At 46.7% G+C, this 22,541-nt stretch overlaps 1 protein-coding gene across 6 annotated transcripts in view; it reads left to right on the top strand.

Moving 5' to 3' along the window:
* The window catches only part of CCM2 (CCM2 scaffold protein), a 50,437-nt gene that overhangs the window by 17,738 nt on the left and 10,158 nt on the right, over window positions 1-22,541 (top strand). For 3 of the 6 annotated variants that reach the window (XM_044771330.2, XM_070502736.1, XM_014828320.3), the window contains 3 exons: window positions 2,499-2,672; window positions 20,600-20,683; window positions 21,783-21,966. In XM_044771330.2, coding sequence (XP_044627265.1) covers window positions 2,499-2,672; window positions 20,600-20,683; window positions 21,783-21,966 — 442 coding nt within the window. The remainder of the gene's footprint in view (window positions 1-2,498; window positions 2,673-20,599; window positions 20,684-21,782; window positions 21,967-22,541) is intronic. The other 3 variants (XM_044771339.2, XM_070502848.1, XM_014828322.3) reach the window with 1 other exon arrangement.

The raw sequence follows: 22,541 nt of genomic DNA, 5'->3' as shown, positions 1-22,541 counted from the left end.
AGTTTTAAAAAGCTCGAGGCTTGTGTTACGTGCCTTGGTATTTCCACCGCCCTGGGGCAGTGCCACACACATCATAGGAACTAGGAGGCTGTCTCTGCAGCCAGACGAAGGATCAAGCAGAACCTGACTGAAGAGTTGTCTGCGTGCCATCTGATCCCTGGGAGGGCCAGCCAGAGAGGCAGTCACAGTCCAGTGTGGCCTGCCTGTGGTAGGCCTGGTGAAATGTGATGTTTGCCTTGTGATGCAATGTGATGTTTCCAGGATCATTTTCAACTTAAAGTTTACCATTGGTGCTTGTCTGACTAATCATGGGTGACCCTTTCTCATCAGTCCGTGTGTGAACTCCACACGGAGACCACCTGGTGCTGTCGCCTGAAGTGCCCCCACCCTCTACCACTCTCCTAAATCGTCCTGGGTCTGAAAGCTCCTGTGGGATTGAGGAAAAGGAAGCCTGAGCAGACCCAGGTGGTCTGTCTCAGAGCTGGGGTCAGGCAGCGCAGGCTCCTCCCAGAGCCCTTTCTGTCCGTTCTGCAGCTCGTCTGTGAGACTGTGGAGATGATACTGTCATTTTATGATGATGTTGCTTGTCTTGTCTTGCTTAGCTTTCCATGCTTTTATCTTGTCTCAGCTTAAATGTAAGCTGCCATAGGCAGGAACTATATACTCATGCGTAAAATGAAACTTAATGTTATGGACAATTTCAAGTATAAACAAAGGCAGAGAGAGAAGTAAACGAAGCTCCATGTGCATAACTTCCAGCTTTTATCGTTAGCACGCTGCAGGTCTCATGTCGGTGTTCCTCCACCCCGGCCCGAATGCTGAGGGGCTGTGTTGGGGGTGGGGTGGGGTGGGAACAAGGGGGTGCTCCAGGGTAACGAACGCGGTGCTCCAGGGCAGGGAGGGAGGTGCTCCAGGATAAGGATGGGGGTGCTCCAGGTTGAGGAGAGAGTACTTCAGGGCAAAGAGAGGGCTACTCCAGAGTAAGGAAGAGAGTACTCCAGTATCAGTTTTAGTGGATCAGTGGAATAAAAACCAGATATCCAAGGGCCAAGTATTTTGAGGTAAGGAGTGTGAGCCAAGGAGCAGAGGAGGAAATGAACCTCTGGCTAGAAGGAGGTAGTGTGGGCAGGAGAATGTTGGGGTTCAGTTGGTGGAGGGTTTGCCTTTGTTTGCTTGTTGGTTGACCTGGTGTTGCAGAGCTGAGTGTGCTGGTGGCTGTGGGGTGGGCCCTGCAGGGTCTGCTGGGAGACCCCAAAGCCTCACCTGCCCCTGGTGAGTGGGGGAGTCACTGCACCTTGCCGTCTGCGAGATTGACGGGCTGATGAAGTGCCTCACAGGGTCGTAGGTTCTGTGATGCTGTTTTGTGTGGGATTTGGTGTATGACTGAATTTCCCCCATGCAGAGGAGAAACAGAAAGGAGAGCTTTTAATAAATGTTTGGTGACTTAGATATTTTACGAGTTTCTGTAAGTGTTGGTTGGGGCTAGGCCTGCTGTGGGTCCTGGCTGCTGCGGGTGCTGGGTCCGTGGCCAGGCAGGGAGCTGTAGATCACAGAGAAGATGGGAAAGTGACCTTGGTCTAGTGTAGACCCCCAGCTTTGGATTTTGTGTGCTGTGTGTGGTGATGTTTCCCTTCTGAGGCTGCGTGTTGGTGTCTTGTTTTCTCTGGTTTTACATTCCTTTGGGTGACTGGGAGCAGTGACGCGTGTGTCTGGGTGCGGCTGCCCAGTGGCCGTGGCATGACTTTCGGAATGTCTCTGCCCTTGGAGGGTGCTCCTGCCCTGTTACGGAGAATGAGAACCAGGCCTTTTCCTGGCTCACAGGCGAGGCCGACCCTCTTCTCCTGCCCCTTGTCTCACTCTGCAGATTTGCTTTGACTAAGGGATTAGCCTTCAGGACCCTCTAGACCCTGAGTAGGGTGTGAGGTCACCCAGGTGCTGATCCGTGCCCCGAGCCACCAAGGTCCTGGCGGAGGGCAGGGAGTGCAGAGAGCACGGGCTGCATTCCTAAAGAAGAGAGAAAGAGGTGGCACTGGTGGCCGTAGGCTGTTGGTGCCGCAACCCTGGGCCCACCTCCCCTGCCTTCTCAGAGGTCTTGGAGTGAAGTGACCCAGCGGAGCTGGGAGGGTCGCACGACGCTATGTATGTGTCTTTGGGGGGATTCTCCCCATTTCTCCCCTCTTCTCACCTGCTGCGGTTACTCGCCTTGAGAATTTATTTGGTCTTGACCTTCTCAGTGTCCATGAACAGGTGAGGGACAGGCCCTTCGGTGCCGAGGCAGCACTAGACCCAGCCCCATCCTGGCCAGTGCCTGCTGGTCTGTAGAACCTGGGCCTCTGGCCTGTGCATCCTTGGTGCTTTTCTCCCCACACCGGCCTGGCCAGCCCCTGTTTGCATGGGGACCGTAGTAGTGGTTTTGCCTACTTCTGCTTGTTAGCCGTAGGTACGACGCAAAGCCTTTGTAAATAATGAACTCCAATCATTGCCGTTTCTGCCTGCAGCCTGGAATTGTGTCGCCATTTAAACGAGTATTCCTAAAAGGTGAAAAGAGTAGAGATAAGAAAGCCCATGAGAAGGTGACAGAGAGGCGCCCTCTGCACACTGTGGTGCTGTCCCTGCCTGAGCGCGTCGAGCCCGACAGACTGCTGAGCGACTATATCGAGAAGGAGGTGAAGGTAAGTCCACAGCCTCAGGACGTGCCTGCCCATCGCCAGCAAAGGCCCCTCTGATCCACCAAATGCTGCGGCTCAAGAGACTCGTCCCCACGCACACCCGCTGTCGTGCCTGTGGTATTGTGTCTGATAACTGGGGACCCAAACCCCAAATTCCTGTCTTCTGGCCCCATTTCTGGTTCTTTCTACAGTAGCAAGCTACCTCCTTTCTCTCGAAGGCGGACCGTGTGTTTTGGTTCCTTGCTCAAGGCTTTTTAAAGCTATTCCATGTGTCATTGTCACAGCCCAGGATGTGGGTCTCCCAAATCCTGTCAAAGCCTGTGCCCAAACCCTTGTGGATAAGGATGACGTGCACCAGTGTAGTTTTAGTCCCTCCCCCAAACACGCTACAGTGAGAATAAATGAATGAAAAGGTATAAAGCCACAAGGTCAGAGAGAATGAGAAAGGAGACAGCAGTGATGAGTGAGGCCCGTAAACGTGGAGAGAGAACCTGTGCAGGTGGGACAGCGGAGTTAGCAGAGCCGACAGAGCTGGACCTGAGTCCCTTCAGAGGACACAGCGCTGTCCAGCTGAACCCTAGGGGCTGCAGGGGCGTGGGGCAGCTTGTGTGCTTGGGAGGGGTTTCCACTCTCGCCTGGCAGTCAGATGAGAGGGGAGGTGGGAGGACTCCCTGGTAAAGACATGAAATTAGGGAGACTGTGGGTGTGGTGACACCTGCCATGGAGGAGGTTGGGGGTGAGACCCGGAGTGAAGACAAGGAAATTAAATCAAAGCCTCTGTACAGAAAGGTGAGAAACTCCAACCCGCTTTCCATGCCAGGCTTTCAGAATGCCAGCAAAAAGGCCTCCCCCACGAGAGGATCTGTGGAGGGGTGCTTCTCTAGGGGAGCTGGGCAGCCTGCAGAAGTGCTGCCTGGATACCGACCCTGGGGCTACCACCAGCCAGCCTGGGAAAAACCGACGGTTGGCGACTCCACCTGTGCACACGGCTTCTGTCATGGGCAGCCAAGGGGAAGTGCACTTTTGAGGAAAATGTTTAACCCAAAGATAGAGTCCAAGAGATAAACATGAATGAAACAGCAGTGATGCTGAAAATAGGGGGAAAATATAATATTCTCAGAAAGATAAGAGGAAATATTGTTAACTATGAAATAGCAGGATCAACTTTTAAATAAAGAAAAGAGACGAGCTTTTGGAATTAAAAGTATCTTAATTGTGTATCTAAAACATTCATTAGAGGGGTTGAAAGATAAAATCAAGAAAATCACCCAGAAAGAATAATCAAAAGACAGAGGTAGAAAATTAGTAAACAAAAGATGAGAAGAGAAGAAAAGGAAATTACAGATCAATCCAGGGGTTTCAGCATCCGACTCACGAGAAGGAAGAATGGAGAAAAGAGCAGGAGGAGGTTGTTAACACAGTGATGCAAGAACATTGCGCAGAATTCACCACCGGACGTGACTCTTAGACTGAAAGGATCGTGTCATAATAACCAGAAGTCAGGTCTCTAAAACGTGAGCCTGCAGAGCCCATCCTGAGGAGGTGACTGGAGGATGTGCTGCGTCAGAGCCCAAGGACATGCCAGGGAAGGGGAAGACATGGATCGAGAACCAGGGCTCCAGCACAAGAGGAGCGGAGGGAATTCCAAAGCCAAGGTCCAGAACGAGAATATGAGGAACAGTCCTGAGCAGCTCTGGGAGAGGGCCCACAGATGGTTTTGTATGTTTAGGTAGAGGCTGCTGAAGAATGGGGAAGAATTAGAACAGTGCATAAGAAAACAAAGCAAGTGGAGGGAATGCGGGTCCATATTAAACCACGAACATGAAAGGTTGGGGACTTCCGCTTCCGGGAAGGTGGAGTGGACGCACTTGCCCTATTCCTTGCAATAAGAACAACTGAAAATCCTGGATGTTACATAGGCAGCAACATAAGAAGACTGAAAGGTAGAGAGAAGGCGGACCAGCTAGGACTTTGGGACCCAAGGAGTGACCTGGCGCTGAGTTCCCTGAGTTCTCTTTTCCTCATGTGTCCCAGGCTTGGAGCTGAAGAAGCCACAGCCCAGCAATGCCAACAGGTGCAGACAAAACCCCATGAAGCTGCTCCCTCTGGACAAAGGGACAGGAGAGGGACAGCCTAGCAGGACAGAATGTGTTTAAAATACCTGCTCAGCTCCAACCAAACACGACAGAAAAACCTTGGCCCCACCTCCGCCCCGGCCAGCAAAAGCCAAGTGGAGGCCAGCGCCCACCTCAGAAGGCCAAGTGGGGAGCAGGGACTTTGACCCCAATGATCCCTGGATGGAGCTGGGTTGTCAGTGGGGGCCACATGGGAAACCTGGACTTATGCCCTCAGATAGCAACGATGATACACACGCTCCTTCATGTCAGTAGGGGCCACGTGGGGAGCTGTAGTGGCCACCATGCCCCCCACTCAGGTGGCAGCAGAGGCCAGTGGGGAAGTGGATCCTCCATCTCCACTTGGCAGCAGGGGGTGCGCTCTCTTCCCACCTGCTCTAGTGGGACGAGAGCAAACTCTCTATTATTTTTGACATTGGAATTCTGGAGGAAGGGGCTGAAAAACTGTTAGAGGATTCATGGCAGAAACTTCTCTGATTTGGCAAGAGAACAACTTAGAGATTCAAGAAGCTGAGCCACAAACAGGACAAGCCCAAAGCAGCCCACATGAAGACACCTAGTGAGACTACGGAAAAGAAAGACAGAAAAAGTCTTGAAAGCAATGAGAAAGAATGCTCCACCCATAAGGCAAACAGAATGACAGCAGGTTTCTCATCAGGAACCCCGGGCCCAGAAGGAAGTGGTGCGGCATTCTTCAAGTGCTGAGAGCCCTCGAAGAGTCAGGGATAGTGAGAGTATTCGCAAGCACCTCTGTGCACTCAGAGGACCGACAAATAGTCCATTTCCTCGAAAGGCACAAACTACCACAGGTCACCAATATGAAATAGATAATTTGACCAGCCCTATAGCCATTAAGGAAATCCAGTATCTAATTTGAAAACTCCCGTATGAAAGTCTCCAGGCCCAGATGGTTTCTGGAGAATTCTATCAAATATTTAAAGAATTAACCGGTTCTACACAGTCTCTTCCAGAAAAATAGAAGGGGAAGGAACACTTTGTAACTCGTTTTGTGAGGGTAATGTTACCCTGATGTCAAAACCAGAGAAAGACAGTGCAAGACAAAAATAAGTTACAGACGTGAATATAGACACTTAAGTGTAAATCTGACAAAACATGGGTGGGATTTGTATGCTGAAAACTACACAGCACTGATGAAAGAAATCAAAGATCTGAGTAAGTGAGTGGAGAGACATGCCATGTTCATGGATTACAGGAGTCAACCTAGTTAAGGTGTCAGTTCTCCCTAGATTGATACACAGGCTCGCCACAATTCCTGTCAAAAATCCCAGGAAGATTTTTTTGTAGATAGACAAGATTACTCTAAAATTTATATGAAAAGGCAAAAGAAGCAGAATAGCTGAAACAGTTTTGAAAAAGAAGATTAAATGAGATGAGTCAGTCACCTGATTTCAAGATGTGTTTTATGGCTACCAGCCGTGAAGACAGTGAGATATTGGCAGAGACTGACACGGCGATCAGTGGAACAGAATCATGAACCTGGAAACAGGCCCACACAAATATGCCCAGCTGATTTTTGACAAAGGTGTAAAAGCAATTCGTGGGAGGAAGGACGGTCTTCTCAGCAGACGGTGCTGTGACCATTGGCTACCCATAGAGAAAAAACGAACTTCATCCTAAACCTCACACCTTATACAAAAAGTAACTCAAAATGAATCACAGACTTAAAGGTGAAGTGTAAAACTGTAAAACTTTCAGGAAAAAAGTAAGGGAAAATGTTCAGGACCTAGGGCCAGGCAGAGTTCTTAGACTTGACACCAAAAAAAAAAAAAACAAAAAAGAAAGAAAAATCAAACTGGACTTCATAAAATGTAAGTCTTTGACCCTGCGGGAGACCCTGTTAAGAGGATGAAAAGACATGCTGCAGACTGCAAGAAGAAATTTGCAAACTGCAGATCTGCCAGAGGCCTTTTATCTAGAATAAAGAACTTTCAAAACTAAGAAGTAAAGAAACCAAAATAATCCAGTTAAACTTGAGAAAAAGACTTGAAAAGACATTTCACTGAAGAAGATCTACAGATGGCACATAAGCCCATGAAAAGATGTTCAGCACACTAGCCATTAGGGAAATTCAGATTAAAACCACGGTGAGACATCATACACACCTGTCAGAATGACTAAGTAAAAAAATTAGTGAGAATACCGAATGCTGGCAAGGGTGTGGTGGATCACTCATGCATGGCTGGTGGGAATGGAAAATGCTGCAGCCACTCTGGAAAACAGTTTGGCTGTTCCTTACAAAACTAAACATGCAGGTCCCGTACGACCTGGCAATTGCACTTAGAGTATTTATCCATGGAAATGAAAATTTATGTCGACACGAAAACCTGTACGTGACTATTCAAAGCAGTTTTAGTCATAATAGCCACAAACTGGAAACAGCCCAGATGTCCTTCACTGAGTGAATGGTTAAACAAATGAGCTCCATCATAGCGTGGAACCCTATTCAGGCGTGAGAAGGAATGAGTTACTGATACATTCAGTGACCTGCGGGACTCTCCAGAGAGAGACGCTGAGTACAAAAAGCCACTCCCAGAATGTTACATACTGTTTGATTCCCTTTGTATAACATTCTTGAAATGACGAAATTGTTGAAATGGAGACTTGATTAGGGCTTGCTAGTGATTAAAGAGGACACCAGGTGGGTAGGAAGTAGGTGGGCCTATAAGAGGAATGGGAGGGTCCCTGTGGTGCTGGAATGTTCTGTGACTTGAGCATGTAGCTGGTGTCCTGGCTGTGATGGAATGTTCTGTGACTTGACCGTGTGGTTGGTGTCCTGGCTGTGATGGAATGTTCTGTGACTTGACCGTGTGGTTGGTGTCCTGGCTGTGATGGAACGTTCTGTGACTTGACCGTGTGGTTGGTGTCCTGGCTGTGATGGAATGTTCTGTGACTTGACCGTGTGGTTGGTGTCCTGGCTGTGATGGAACGTTCTGTGACTTGACCGTGTGGTTGGTGTCCTGGCTGTGATGGAACGTTCTGTGACTTGACCGTGTGGTTGGTGTCCTGGCTATGATGGAATGTTCTGTGACTTGACCGTGTAGTCGGTGTCCTGGCTGTGCTGGAATGTTCTGTGACTTGGCTGTGTAGTCACTATCCTGGTTGTGAGGGTGTGCTGTCACAGGATGTTACACATTGCATGTAACAGGGTGAGGGATAAATGGATCTCTATTATTTCTTACAACTGCACGTGAATTTTACACCTGTCTTAAAAAGTTTAAAAGAAATAAAAAATGATGCAGGAACAAAATTGTGAATTCGTTACTTCTTGGCACAGCAGTGAAATAGTATATACCTAGCAAACTATGGTATAAGCACCAAGCAATGATTAAAAAATTATTTGAATCATAAGAAGAAAGGAAGGGGAAGTGGGAGTGGTGATATGAGAGAGTTAAACCTTTCTCTACCATAACTGGAAATCAGCAGATCACGTCTTAAATTGACGAATCAAGCAGTAGCAATGTAAAACCATTATGTGGAAAGTGGGCCTGGATCCCTTAGAAGACCCCGGAGTGGCTGCCTTTGGAAAGCGATCTATAGGGTTGTCTGGGTTGGGACTGGAGATTGTTGGTTTTTAATATATGGTTTTGGGAACTATTTGCCTTTTTTAACTGCGTACATGTTTCATTTTGATAAAATAAAAATAGTGACAACAAAGTCTGCTAGTGATGAAGAAACATTTACTCCCACATACTCCAGTGTGATTCTTTATGGCAAGTATTTTGTATTTAGAATAAACATTGATAACGTGAAGTTGAGAGGAACTTAATAGTGGCTTCTGTTTTCTGAATGCTTACTGTATACAGCAACACTGTTTGACATTTCAAATACATTTTCTCATTTAATCCTCCCCAGCCTTTATAAAGTGGAAGCATCCTTCCTGTGTTTTCTGTCACAAGCTATTATCTATTCCAGCAGGCCCCAGCGCAGTGCAGGCTCAGGCCCTGTGAACGGATACTCCTGGCTTTTAATACTGGGGGCAGCAGTGGGTAATTAATCACATCTGTGATACTAAACCTAAGACACTTCTTGATGAGATTTATTATTTATTGTATTTTTAAAATTGAATATGTAAGTTATGTATGTGGTACAAAATTCAAATGGTACAAGGAGACCTTGGTGAAAAGAGGTCACCAGTTCCGTCTGTGGAAGCAGTCACTGACACCACTTTCTCGTGTGTCCCTGCATAGTTAGTCTGTCCGTACACAAGCAGATGTGCGTTTGTTCCCAAATGATGACAAAGTGTGCACTTTGTACCCTGCTGTTTACATGCAACAATATATCTTGGAGAGTATCCACATTAGGACTCTTAAAGCTGCCTCATCCATTTTACTGGCTGTGTAGTATTCCATTATACAGCTGTACCATATTTTATTTAATCAGTCATCTATTCTTGCATATTTCATTTGTCTCAACTGTGACACACACATTTTACTATTCCTATAGGATAAATTCCAGAAATAGAATTTCTGGGTATCAGCCTAGGTTACTTTTTAGTTTGATAGACATTTCCAGATTGCCCTTCATGGGGGATTTAAGCCAGTGTGTACCATTGGCAGTCTATGAGAATACCTGTTTCTCCATGCTCTGAGAAGCAGCACAGTGATGGGCAGACTTTTTGATCTTTACCACTCTCACGGTCGTAAGATGTTTCATCATTATAGTTTGTACTTATGAGTGAGCTTGAGCGTCTTTTTAGCTGGTCAAGAGTCAGAGCTCTTAAATGTCTTTCTGTAGCCATTTTTCTGTTGATTGGTTGGTGGTTTTCTTACGCATTGGAAAACATAGCTTTCAGTGTGGCAGGTGAGCTTGTCCTTTGCTGTGAAGTTAGCTGTGAGGTGTCTTTGTTTGGTAGTTGTCTTTGTAGATGTCTTGGATTGCTTCTCTAGAAGCAGAGCCTGACACTGGAGATGGTGTTTGACGATTTATTCAGGGCATGCTCTCCCGAGGAGAGTGGAGAAAGCAGGATAGGGCAGAGGCGGAAGGTCTGTGGGAAGTGTACCTGCCCACTATGGGTGGGAGTGTCAGGGGACATGTGGGGATACCTGGAGACCACACACATGCCTTTTTGTCCCCACTATGTGGCAGCATCCCCACCTCCCCATCACGATGAAGGCCGTTTGCCCTTGCAGAACAATAACTCCTTTCTGTGCTTGCTTGTCTGCTGGCATGAGGAGCCCAAAGTGACCAGCTAGCAACTGTAGTTTTAAGTTTAGATCTTTATTGTGTCCCCTGACAAGCATTTTACCTTTAGTGCCAGGCTCTCAAAACCCACAGAGCCGAGAGTTATGGGGACAGGAAGCCCATGTTCCCCAAGGTCTCTCGGATTGATGGTGATCAGAGCTACTCTTGCTTCCATGGGACCGCAGACCCATGCATTCTGCCCACTGGAGACACAGTGCGGTGGCGTGACTCTTGGTTTAAGACATACCCTGCATTCTGAAGAGATGTGGCATCCTTTTGGGATGTCCTCTCTAGGCTGGCAGCTCCTGGGTGGTGTGGGATTCTGTAGGACCACTGAAGCCGATGGACATGCGCCTGGTACCGTCCTTGATCCAATGTGGGGTTATGTGTGACCTCATCAGAGCTCAGACACTCCATGAGCCCTTAGGGAGTGAGAGTGGGGCTGGCTGGGACACTGCAGGCAAGAAAGGCAAACCTATACCTGGAGTCCATGTCAGTCCTGCCAGGGAAGAGCGCTTCCCATTGCAGGGTCCACTGGCCACTCAGAGCCTGGTTGGTCTTGACTATGCCTTATCAGGGTCACGGAGTCTACCACCTTGAAAGGGGCTGTAGTGCGTTGGCTTCCTCCCAAATACGTGAACTGAGCTTGGGCTTTCTGCCCTCTGCTGTGTACTGGGAACCCTTTGTGGGGCCATAGGCGTAAGCTGAGGGAGGGGCCCCAGTGCATCTGTGCTGGGGCTCACTGGCTCCAGGGCTCCTGTTCCTGCAGCTGATGTGTATAATGTGGTCCTGGGGTAAGACTGTGACTGTGTGCTTTTGTGGACATGAATGGGTTCCTGATGGGTTTGCAAGAGATTGCATTGGCCACTTCAGTAGCTGCAACCCTGTACCCAAGACTGTGCTTGTCTTAAGGTGTATGGAGGTCCCCGGTCACACACCATGATCCACCCTCTTATGCAGGAGCCAGACGGGATGAGATGGAGACCGCTGACCCCGTGTCATTTAAGTCTTGGAGGGCAGCATGCATCTCTGCTTTTCTCTCTGGAAATGATACTGTTCTTGCTTTAGGACCATGGCCAGGGGCAGGGGGCTGGGGTCAGTTTCAGGGTCTTCCACATGGCCTTTTATACTTCAGTAGCTCCTATTCTGCAGGACTTAGAACCAGTGTGAGGCTTCTACAGGCTGCTAAACATGTCTGTCCCTATTACACATTTAAGAAGTGGATCTGGTCCCAGTGGACACACTCTGAGGTGGACCTTGGCCTGGAGTCCATTTACTGCCTGACCCACATATGTCCCCATGCTAACAGAGGACATTGTTGGCCGTCTGGGCCCCTGAGTATCAGCATCATCTCAGACCCTCTATTCCAAAACCTCTAAAAGACTTTCCGTTCCCCTGTCAAGGACTGTAAGTCCCTGTGGAGAGAATGGGGTCAGCACTGCAGTGTGCACTTGCTTGGTGTTACAGATTTGTTCTTGTGGGGCTTGGCTTCTCTTGCAGTCATGTTTCTGGGTCTGGAAGCCAGCTGAGGGATCGACACTTTCTGTTGGAGTGGCGCCCTCAGTGTTGATGTCCTTGTTTGTTTACATGAGGTGGTGCCCTGGGTGGCTCCCAGCTCTTGCCCCTGGGATCTCCTCCACTTCACGAGCCATCTCCATAGGTCCCTGCATTCCAGGCCCCTGCTGCCCCCTACAGTGACCACACCTGCCCCTGAGTGCTACCTGGCTTCTGCTCTGCCAGGGTCCTGTTGTCCCCCTTGCTCCAAGGAGCCTGGTTCTCTAAGCGTCTCCTATGGCTAGCTCCGCCTTCAGAGAACAGCTGCCACGGAGCTGCTCAGTGGTGCCAATGTCCCTTCCAGCCCATTTGTTCCAGCCCATCCTTGAGGGGAGTGTCTTTCCGGCCCTCCCAAGGAGCAGGGGCAGCCATGACGTTCCCTGTCTTACATGGTAGATCCCATCCAGGCCCACCTCTCAGCCTTTCAAAACCTTTATCCACAGTTTGCCATGGCAGTTCTGTGATCTCTCCTGTGTTTAACGTGTGCCCTCACTTTTGCTGAGCTTCTAAGAGCCATACAAGCAACGTTTTAGAGCTGAATCTGGGCCTCTTATCGGGGTTAAGTGCCAGGCCATGGGGAGAGCCCCCATAGACACACTCATCCAGCTAGTGTTCCATCCCTCTGAGCCCAGCACCTGCCACTCTGTTGGCGTTCAGTCCCCTGTCCTTCAGTAGGACCAGCAGTCCCCACTGGTGCTACGTTGAGACTTTACCCCAGGTACAGATCCAGCAGTGTCGGGAAACGTACCCATCCCATTTGAGGCCTGTGTGTTTTCAATCAAGGGGTGTGTGTGTGTGTGTGTGTGTGTGTGTGTGTGTGTCTCTACCAACAAGCAGGGATGGGCCACTTCTGCAGGCCCAGAGCGTGGAGAATAATTTGAGGATTGAGGTTCTCAAGTGCATCCACCCAGGTGTCCCCACCCCAAGTCTCAGAGTCACACCCTTCCTGTCAGGGCCCATGCTCTGCTGTGGGAAACTTGTCGATCAAGGCCAATAGGTGGGTGTTATAGGGAGGCTGATTCGGCCTCAGTATACAAATGGACTTGTCTTGTTTCTTGTCAGCAATTATTTTGGGAAGCATTTTCTACTATTTAGAGCTGAAACAGTGAGCTTATCAGCACACCCTTGTGTGGGCTGCAGTCCCTGTAAGGAACAGCAGTGGGGTTGGTGGGTGCCTGAGACCGTCTGGCTGTGTCGTCTTCCATCTCATTGATACCCAGGCTGATTGAGCTGATGTTCCATCAGTCGAATGTTCCCTTGGTCTCTCACGTTCCATCACGTTCATCCCTCTGTGGCTGTGTCCTTGGCATGCTACAGTTAGTGAGTTGGCACAGCAGCCTGTGCCATTTCTCTTCCCTGTGGGTGTGGGCTTGTCCCTGACATTGCTGTTGGAGGCATTGGGAGTTGTTTAGGACTGGGCAGGGGCCTGCCCAGCACAAGCGGGAAGGGCTGTTGTAAGAACTGACCAGGAGGCACACTTTGTCCCATCAGGAATTGTAACAAGGATGAGAGCTGCAGTTTTCTTTTATTGATGAGAGTTGTTTTATGAATATTTTACAGCAAAAAATATCTCACATGAATGAGGACTCACCTCTATGAGAAAGTAGAATCCTCTTTGGAGATCTGTGAGCCTGTGTTTGAAGCATAGTGCCACCACCGGGGAGGCGAGACAGCAGTGGTGACGTTGTGTGCCCAGGCCATGTGGAGGTGGGGCAGTCCTGTCTGGTCCTGCAGACATAATACCAGGGCGCTTGTATTTCAGTAAAGCACTGGGCATATGACACCATCTTGGCCAATACTTTTTACTACCATTTGAATGAAAGCACAAGATTATTGATTTTGGATGATACAAAGCTAGAAGTGATAGCTAATATGTGGTATAATGTTGATTATGATTTGGAGTTTTTAGCAAATAAAATTATTGAGTAAAGCCAGTAGGAAAACTTTTTTGTTGTGCTAAGATATACATAACATAAAATTCATCAAATTAATTTTTAAGTGTGCAGTTCAGTGACATTAAGTACATTCACATAGTTGTGCAACCATCAGTACCATCCATCACCAGAACTTTTTCATCTTTCCAAACTGAAACTCTGTCCCCGTTAAACAGTGACTTCCCATTCCCTCTTCCCCCAGCCCCTGACAGCCACCATTCTCCTTTCTGTCTCTCTGAATTTCACTACTCTAGGTCCCTCATAGAAATGGAATCATACAGTATTTGTCTTTTTGTGACAGGCTTGTTTCACTTAGCATAATGTACTCATCTGTGTTACAGCATATTGCTGAATTTCCTTCCTTTTAAAGGCTGGATAATTTTCCATTGTATGGATATACTACATTTTGTTATCCATGTATTGGTTGATGGACACTTGGGTTGCTTCCATGTTTTGGCTCTTGTGGATAATGCTGCTATGAACATGGGTGTACAAATATCTCTTCAAGATGTTGCTTTCGATTCTTTTGGGTATGCATTCAGAAATGGAATTGCTGGATCATATAGAAGTTCTATTTATAATATTTTGAGGAACCTTCCATGCTGATTTCCACAGTGGCTGCACCATTTTGTATTCCTACCAATAGTGCACAAGGGCTCCAGTCCCTCCACATCCTCGCCAACTCTTGTTTTCTGTTTTTTTGGTAGTAGCCATCCTAATGGATGTGAGGTGATATCTCATTGTGGTTTTGATTTGCATTTCCTTAATGATTAGTGATGTTGAGCATTTTTTCATGTGCTTATTGGCCAGTGGTGTATATTCTTTGGAGAAAAGTCTATTCAAGTCCTTTGCCCATTTTTGAATTGGGTTATTGGTTTTTTTTTATTGAGTTTTAGGAGTTCTCTCTATAATCTAGATATTAATCCTTTATCAGATAAGATGATTTGAAAATATTTTCTCCCATTCTGTGGGTTGCCTTTTTACTCTGTGGATAGTGTCTCTTGATGTACAGAATTTTAAAATTTTCATGAAGTCCAATTTGTCTATTGTTTCTTTTGTTACTTGTGCCTTTGGTGTCATATCAAAGAAATTATTGACATATCCAATATCATGAAGCTTTTCTCCTGTTTTCTTCTAAGATTTTTATAGCCTGCTTTCACTTCTTCTGTGTATATACCCAGAAGTGGAATTACTGGATCATATGCTAATTCTATATTTAATTTTTTGAAGGCTGGCTATGCTGTTTTCCATGATGGCTTACCCCATTTTACATTCCTGCCAATAGCACACAAGTGTTCCAATTTCTCTGCGTTCTTGCCAACACAGTTATTTTCTGTTTTGATAGTAGCCATCCGATGGGTGTGAAGTAGCATCTCAATGTAGTTTCGATTTACATTTCCTAATTATTAGCAATTTTGAGAATCTTTTCATGTGCTTATTGGCCATTTGTATATATTCCTTGGAGAAATATCTATTTAAGTCTTTTGCCCGTTTTTCAATCGGGTTGTGTGGTGTTTTGTTCAGTTGTAGGAATTCTTTATGTATTTGGATATTAGCTTCTTATCATATATAAGGTTCCAAATATTTTCTCCCATTCTGTGGGTTGTCTTTGCACTGTATTGATTGTGTCCGTTGATGTACAAAAGTTTTTAATTTTGATAAAGTCCACTTTTCCTATTTTTTCTTCTATCGTCTGTGCTTTTGGTGTTATGTCCAAGAAGTCATTGCCAAATCCAACGTCATGAAGATTTCTCCCTACGTTTTCTTCTAAGAGTTGAACAATTGGGTGTTACATTCAGGTGTTCCCTCCATTTTGAGTTAATTTTTGTACATGGTGTAAGGTAAAGGTACAGCTTCATTTACATGTGGATATCCATTTTTCCCAGCACCATTTGTTGAAAAGACTGTGCTTTCCCTATTGAATGGTCTTGGCACCCTTGTCAAAAATAAACCAATATATATGCTAGGATTTATTTCTGGGCTTCCTATTCCGTTGGTCTGTATGTCTTTATACCAGTCCTACACAGTTTTGGTTATTGTAGCTTTTTGGTAAGTTTTGAAGTCAGGAAGTGTAAGAAAGCGTCTGCGTTAGGTTTACATGAGTAGATAAGAGGATGGAAAGATCTTGGCTAACTGCAGATCTCTGGAAACATTCTGGAATGTTCATCAGTGACAAGCTAAGTTGAGCCAGTAGTTAGATGTCGTGCTTGTTTATTCTTAAACTTCTCTAACTGTCAGAGGAGGATTCCCAGCCCTGTAGAGAGTGGGGAAACCAATACACAGTTTAGTTTTATTTCTTCTCCTCTGCCTCGCCTTAGAGAAGATGAAATCTAAAACTTTTCAGAATAGTTATGCATTTCCCTGTGGAGCTGCCCAGCACATACTGACAGTTTTTGAAGGCAGCTTTTCTCAAGTTTAGGATGCTGCCCAGACTCAGCTCGTATCTGCCACTGTGCCCTATGTGTGCTTCAGCTGATTCTTCTCCTCTCTGTGCCACTTTCCTCCTCTGTGTGGGCAGATGGTTGCCTGGTGTAGCAGTAGGTGGACTGACTCAGGCCGCTGTGTTTACCTTGCTTGGGTTCAGTAATCCCCAGAGTGACTTGCCTGCTTGGTTCCCCAGTCAGAGGGTTTCTGCGAACAAAGACAGTTTTTGACTTCTTCCTTCCCAGTCTGCACCTTTTATTTCCTTTTCTTGTCTCATTGCATTAGCTAGGACTTCCAGTATGATGTTGAAAAGCACTGGTGAGAGGGGACATCCTTGCCTTGTTCCTGATCTTTGGCAGTCTTTGAGCTTCTCACCATTAAGTGTGATGTTAGTTGTAGGTTCCTTGTAGATGCTCTTTATCTAGTTGAGGAAGTTCCGCTCTATTCCTAGTTTGCTGAGAGTTTTTGTCATGAATGGGTGCTGGATGTTGTCAAATGCTTTTTCTGCAACTGTTGATATGGTTGTATGATTTTTTTTCTTTAACCTGTTGATGTGATAGATCACATTGATGGGTTTATGAATGTTGAACCATCCTGGCAAATATGGGACAAATCCCACTTAGTTGTGGTGTATAATTCTTTTTAGATGTTGTTGGATTTGATTTGCTAATATTTTGTTGCATCTGTGTTTATGAGAGATGTTGGTCTGTAGTTTTTCCTTTCTTGTATTATCTTTGGTTTTGATGCTAGGTTAATGCTGGCCTCATAGAAAGGGTTAGAAAGTGTTTTCTCTGTTTTTATTTTTTGGAAGAAATTATAGACAGCTGGTTTAATTTCTTCCTTAAATGTTTAGTAGAATTCACCAGTGAACCTGTGTGGCCCTGGTGCTGTTTTGGAGATGATATTGATTCAGTTTCTTTAATAGATTCATATGCCTGTTCAGATGATCCATTTCTCCTTATGTGAATTTTGGTAGATTGTGTCTTTCAAGGAATTTCCATTGTGATCTGAGAACACACAGTCAAGCATGGCTTAACGATGGGGATGTGTTCTAAGAAATATGTTGTTAGGCGATTTCATTGTTGTGCGAATATCATAGAGGGTACTTACACAAACCTAGATGGTGTAGCCTACTACGCATCTAGGCTATATGCTACTAATCTTATGGGCTCACCGTCATATATGCAGTCTGTCCTTGACCAAATCATTGTTCTGTGGTACATAACTGTGCTTTGTATGGTTTCTATTCTTTTAAATTCATGTAGGTGTGTTTTATGGCCCAGAATATGATCTATTTTGATGAATGTTCCATGTGAGCTTGAGAAGAAGGTGTCTTCTGTTGTTGGATGAAGTTGTCTATAGATGTCAGTTATATCCCATTGATTGATGGTGGTGTTGAGGTCAACTATGTCTTTACTGATTTTTCTGCGTACTGGATCTGTCTGTTTCTTGGAAAGGAGTGTTGAAGTCTCCAACTAGGGAAGTAGATTCGTCTGTTTCTCCTTGCAGTTCTATCAGTTTCTGCGTCATGTATTTTGAAGTTCTGCCCTTACGCACATACAGCTTAAGGATCGTAGTGTCTTCTTGGAGAAGTGACCCTGTTTTCATTATGTAATGCCCTTCTTTAAAGTGGGTTTCTTGTAGACAACATATATTTATTTGAATCTTGAATTTTTTATCCAGTCTGACAGTCTTTGTCTTTTAATTGGTGTATTCAGACTATTCACATTTAAAGTGATTGTTGATATAATTGGATTAGTATCTACCATATTTGTAACTGTTTTAGTTTCTCTTGTTCTGTTTATTTTTTCTTTTCTTTTTTTTTTGGTTTTCTACTCTTTATCTGCATCCTTTGGTTTTATTTGAGCACTTTATATGATTCCATTGTTTCTCCTTTCTTAGCATATCAATTGTACTTCTATAAAAAATACTTTTAGTGATTGCCCTAGGGTCTGCAGTATACATTTACAACTAGTCTAAACCCATTTTCAAATACCACTTCCCTCTTCATGAGTAGTGCAGGTATAACCAAGTACTCCTGTCCTCCCCGCCCCACCCCCCCACCATTGGCTGTCATGCATTCACTTAGCCCAGAGCTGTAATCACCCAAAACATTGCTGCTAGTTTTGTTTTGGAAAACATTTATCTGTTAGATCAATTAAAATAATAAAATAAAAGATATCATTTTGCCTTTGTTTATTTCTACTTTGACATTTTTCCCTTTCTTTATATAAATCAATTTCTGACCAGATCCTTTTCCTTCTCTCTCAGTGAGATTTTTTAACGTTTCCTGCCAGGTAACTGTGGAAGCCCTCAATTTTTGTTTGTCTGAGAAAATCTTTATTTTTCCTTCTCTTTTGAAGGACACCTTGACTGGATTCAGAATTGTGGGTTGGCAGGTTTTTCTTTCAACGCTTTGCGTATTTCACTTCTCTCTTCTCTGCATGGTTCCTGAAGAGAAGCCCAACGCCATTCTTACCCTTGCTCCTCTGTAAGGTCGCTTTGTTCTTGTGACTGACTTCAAGATTTTCTCTTTGTCTTTGATTTTCCGCAGTTTGGATGAGGTGTGGAGGTGTAGGTTTTTTTGCTATTTATTCTGCTTGGTGTCCTCTGGGCTTCCTGGACCAGTAGTTTGGTATCTGATGTTAATTTGAGGAAATTCTCAGTCATTGTTGCTTCAAAGACTTCTTGTGTTTATTTCTCTCCTCCTCCTCCTGGTATTCCCACTACACATGTTACACTTTTTATAATTTTCTCACTGTTTTTGGATATTCTCTTCCATTTTTTTAGTGTTTTTTTCTTTTCAGTTTTAATGGTTTCTACTGACATACCTCCGAACTCACTGACTCTCCCTTGGCCGTGTCGGGTCTACTGATGAGCCCATCAAAGGTGTTCTTTCTTCATTTCTGTTACAGTGGTTTTGATTTATCGTTTCCCATTGATTCTTTTTTAGAATGTCCATCCCTTTGCACACGTTACCCATCTGTTCTTGCATGATGCCCACTTTTTCTATTAGAGCCCTTAACATATTAATCATAGTTCTTTTAAATTCTTGGTTCTGATAATGCCAACATCCCTGCCATATCTGAATCTGATTCTGATGCTTGCCCTGTTTATTCAAACACTGTTTTTTGCCTTTTAGCATGCCTTGTAATTTTTTTGTTGAAATCTGGACATGATGTAAAAGGAACTGTGGTAAACAGGCCTTTCGTGTGAGGCTGTGTTTCTTTGGCCAGGAGTTGGGCTGTGTTTATCATTTGCTGCAGCTGTGGTGTCAGGGCTGAATAGGGTCTGAGACATGTCATCTCCTGTTGTACAGGAGCGTACTGACGTGGTGGTGGGAGGGGTGGGGGAGCGCTCTCTAGTCCTGTGATTAGTGGGTCTCAGTCCTCCAGTGAGCCTGCGCGCCTGGGCTCTGACCACCATCTGTGCTTCTCCTTGGTTTTGTTTTTCCTGCTTAAGAGAGACGGAACAGCTATGGGGGCCGGAGTTGGTATTTCCCTTCCCCCGGGTGGGTCAGGAGCTGGAAAATTAGTTTTCCATGAGCAAAGGCCTTTGTTAAGGATAACAGGGTGCTCTGGTTGCAGTTTAAAGTTGTTTCTTTTCCCCTCCCCCTGCCAGAAGCACGAGGAGATTTTTCTCCAGTCTTCACCCTGAGAACCTGGTGAGGCTCCTGATGGCGGAACTCACACAAGTGTGGGCCCCGTACAACTGGCCATGGAGTTTTTGTCTCCAGCATGTCCACACCTGTGTTCAGCACATGGTCACTTCCCTTCCTGGTGCTGCTGCTGTGCTGGCTCCCATGGCTTCTTCTCCCTGGGAGCTGCAATTCTCTGTTCCCTGTCACTCTCTCCAGTTTTGGGGGCAACAGTTTGCCTTGTGACTCCATTCTTTGATGAGTCTAAGAAGCGTTGTTGATTTTCAGTTTGTTTAGCTTTTTCTTATATGGGAGTGACGCCTTCCAAGCTCTTTACACGTTGAACCAGAGATGGGAGTCCAGCGTCACCCTTTTTTTAACAGAGACTTTAAATATGCAAGTTAGTGAAGACTGAGAAATACCAAGTACAAGAGATGTGTTCTTGGGAAGAAATAAAAAGAATATTACAAAACTGTGTTAGTTGGTAGAGATACGGCGTGAACGCGGCCTCTACGGCGCTGTGTCTGTATTCATACCCTCCTGTGATCGTTAGGCCCTTGTCATTGAGGTTTGTTAACCAAGTCCTTCTTGGCCACATGTCACTTCATTTCTCTGTTTGTCCTCATTCCTCAGCTGGCCCTTTGTGATTTATTAAGTTTATCTTTAGTAGGGTTTTGCAGCACCATTGTTTTCAGTTCCCAACAGTGACCTGGAAACACGGGCCATCCTTGTCTGTTCTTTCAGAGTCCACATTCCACCAAACGAGTTTTCAGGTTTCCTTTGCAGGACTCTTGATGACAACATTGATGCAGTATAGTTGGAAGCGTGGGAGCGTTCTCCTTAGCCTGTAGAGATTTCTCTCAGAATTCGGAGCATTCTAGGAGCACATTTCCCAGAGGAGGGCCTCAGCTTTGAGCCAGAACTGAGGCCAGAGGGCCTGGTGGCGGGAATGTGTGAGGCTCTCGCTGCACTGTCTGTGGGCCCATGATGATGGTGGCCAATCTTCCCTTTCTCATGGTGCTTTCTCTCTTCACTCTCTTTCAGTACTTAGGTCAGTTAACGTCCATACCAGGATACCTGAATCCCTCCAGTAGGACCGAAATACTGCATTTCATAGACAATGCAAAGGTAACCCCATCTTCCTGACCCCATTCTCTGACCCTCGGCCTGCTCCAGTTCCTACCCCTGACCTCTGACCCTCAGCGTGTTCCACTTCCCAACCCTGACCTCCAACCCTTGGCCTGCATCAGCTCCTATCCCCAACCTCTGACCCTTGGTCTGCTCCACCTCCCAACCTCGACCTCTGATCCTTGGGCTGTACCACCCTCAACGTGAACCTCTGACCCTCGACTGCACCAGCTCCTAACCCCAGCCTCTGACCCTTGGTCTGCTCCATCTCCAACCCTCACCTCTGAACCTTGGCCTGCACCACCTATGACTCCGACCTCTGACCCTTGAGCTGTACCACCTCCAAACCCGACCTCTGACCCTTGGCGTGCACCACTTCCGACCCTTGGCCTGCACCACCTCCAACTCTGACCTCCGACTTTTGGGCTGCACCAGCTCCTAGCCCCAATCTCTGACCCTTGGTCTGCTCCACCTCCCAACCCCGACCTCTGACCCTCAGCCTGCACCAGCTCCTAACCCCTATCTCTGATGCTCAGTCTGCTCCACCTCCCAACCCTGACCTCCAAACCTTGGCCTGTACCACCTTCAACCCTAACCTCTGAACCTTGGCTTGCTCCACCTCCCAACTGTGACCTCTGACCCTTGGCTTGCTCTACCTCCCAACCCTGACCTCTGACACTTGTACTCTGTTATCAGCTCTTGGTCTTCTGACCCTAGGCCTTCATGGCTGTGAAGAATAACCCAGTTCCACCATATTATGGGTGCGCTTGGCACTTGGCCAGTAAAGACTGTTCCTCAGTCTGAACATAAACTTTATTCTCTAGACTTGCTTCTTGAGGTTTTGGGCTGTTTTCACAATTCACATTTTCAAGATATCCTGACCACTTGCCATAGGTCTGAATGTAAAGGCAGTTCTGGAAGACCCCCACAATGTGACGTGAACATGGCAGTGCCCCTGGAGCAAGCATGGCCACACTGAAGGGAGCAGCACTTGCTTCAGCTGGCCTTGTGGGCTGTGTCTGCCGGCACACATTGCAGGATTCCTAGGGGAGCCTGCTGCCGGGGCCCTGTGTTTCTGACACCCTGTGGTTCCTTCTAGAGAGCCCACCAGCTCCCCGGACACTTGACCCAGGAGCATGATGCTGTGATCAGCCTGTCTGCCTACAACGTCAAGCTGGCCTGGCGGGACGGGGAGGACACCATTCTCAGGGTCCCCATCCATGACATTGCTGCCGTGTCCTATGTGCGGGATGATGCCTCACACCTGGTGGTCCTAAAGACAGGTACGGACCTGGGGGTGGGGTCAGAAGGGTCCTTGGGAGAAATGGCCACGTCTTTGTCCTGAGGAGCGAGTCCATGGATTTGGAGCTCTGGAGACCATTTCTCCAGTGCTGGGTCAGCTGCTGCTGCCCATTGTGCCTGAGGAGTGGCTCTCCTGTCTCCAAGGCCAGCCTTGGCCAGAGGAGGGCAGTGACCCAGGAGGTTGTGAGGAATAGGTGCTGAGCCTGGCCACTCTCACTTGGAGCCTCGCAGGCCTGCCACTGTGCCTGGTGATGCCCCCTTCGGGGACATTGGAGAGTCCTCCAGCAGGCAGGCAGCACTGGTCTCAGGCTCTGGCTGGGGCCTCAGCTCTGCCCAGCCTTTGGCCATGCTGCCTTCCCAAAGCTGAGGGTGCAGATGAGACCGTCACGGAGCTCTCAATCTGTGAGACATTCTCAGCATGTCCTTGTAGCAGAATCAGAAAGCCCCTTAAACCAGACATCAGCCCCCTTCCCCAAGCCCGGTTCCCTCACTTGGTGACGAGAGGGCAGTGCGCTTTACTGGGCACTCGTGGACAAGCTGTCCGCCAGGTTCCACA

This window comes from Equus asinus, chromosome 1, assembly GCF_041296235.1.
Source record: "Equus asinus isolate D_3611 breed Donkey chromosome 1, EquAss-T2T_v2, whole genome shotgun sequence".
NCBI classification, from domain to species: domain Eukaryota; kingdom Metazoa; phylum Chordata; class Mammalia; order Perissodactyla; family Equidae; genus Equus; species Equus asinus.
The sequence above is the reverse complement of the archived record's forward strand: the minus strand, read 5'-3'. Positions and strand labels throughout refer to the sequence as shown.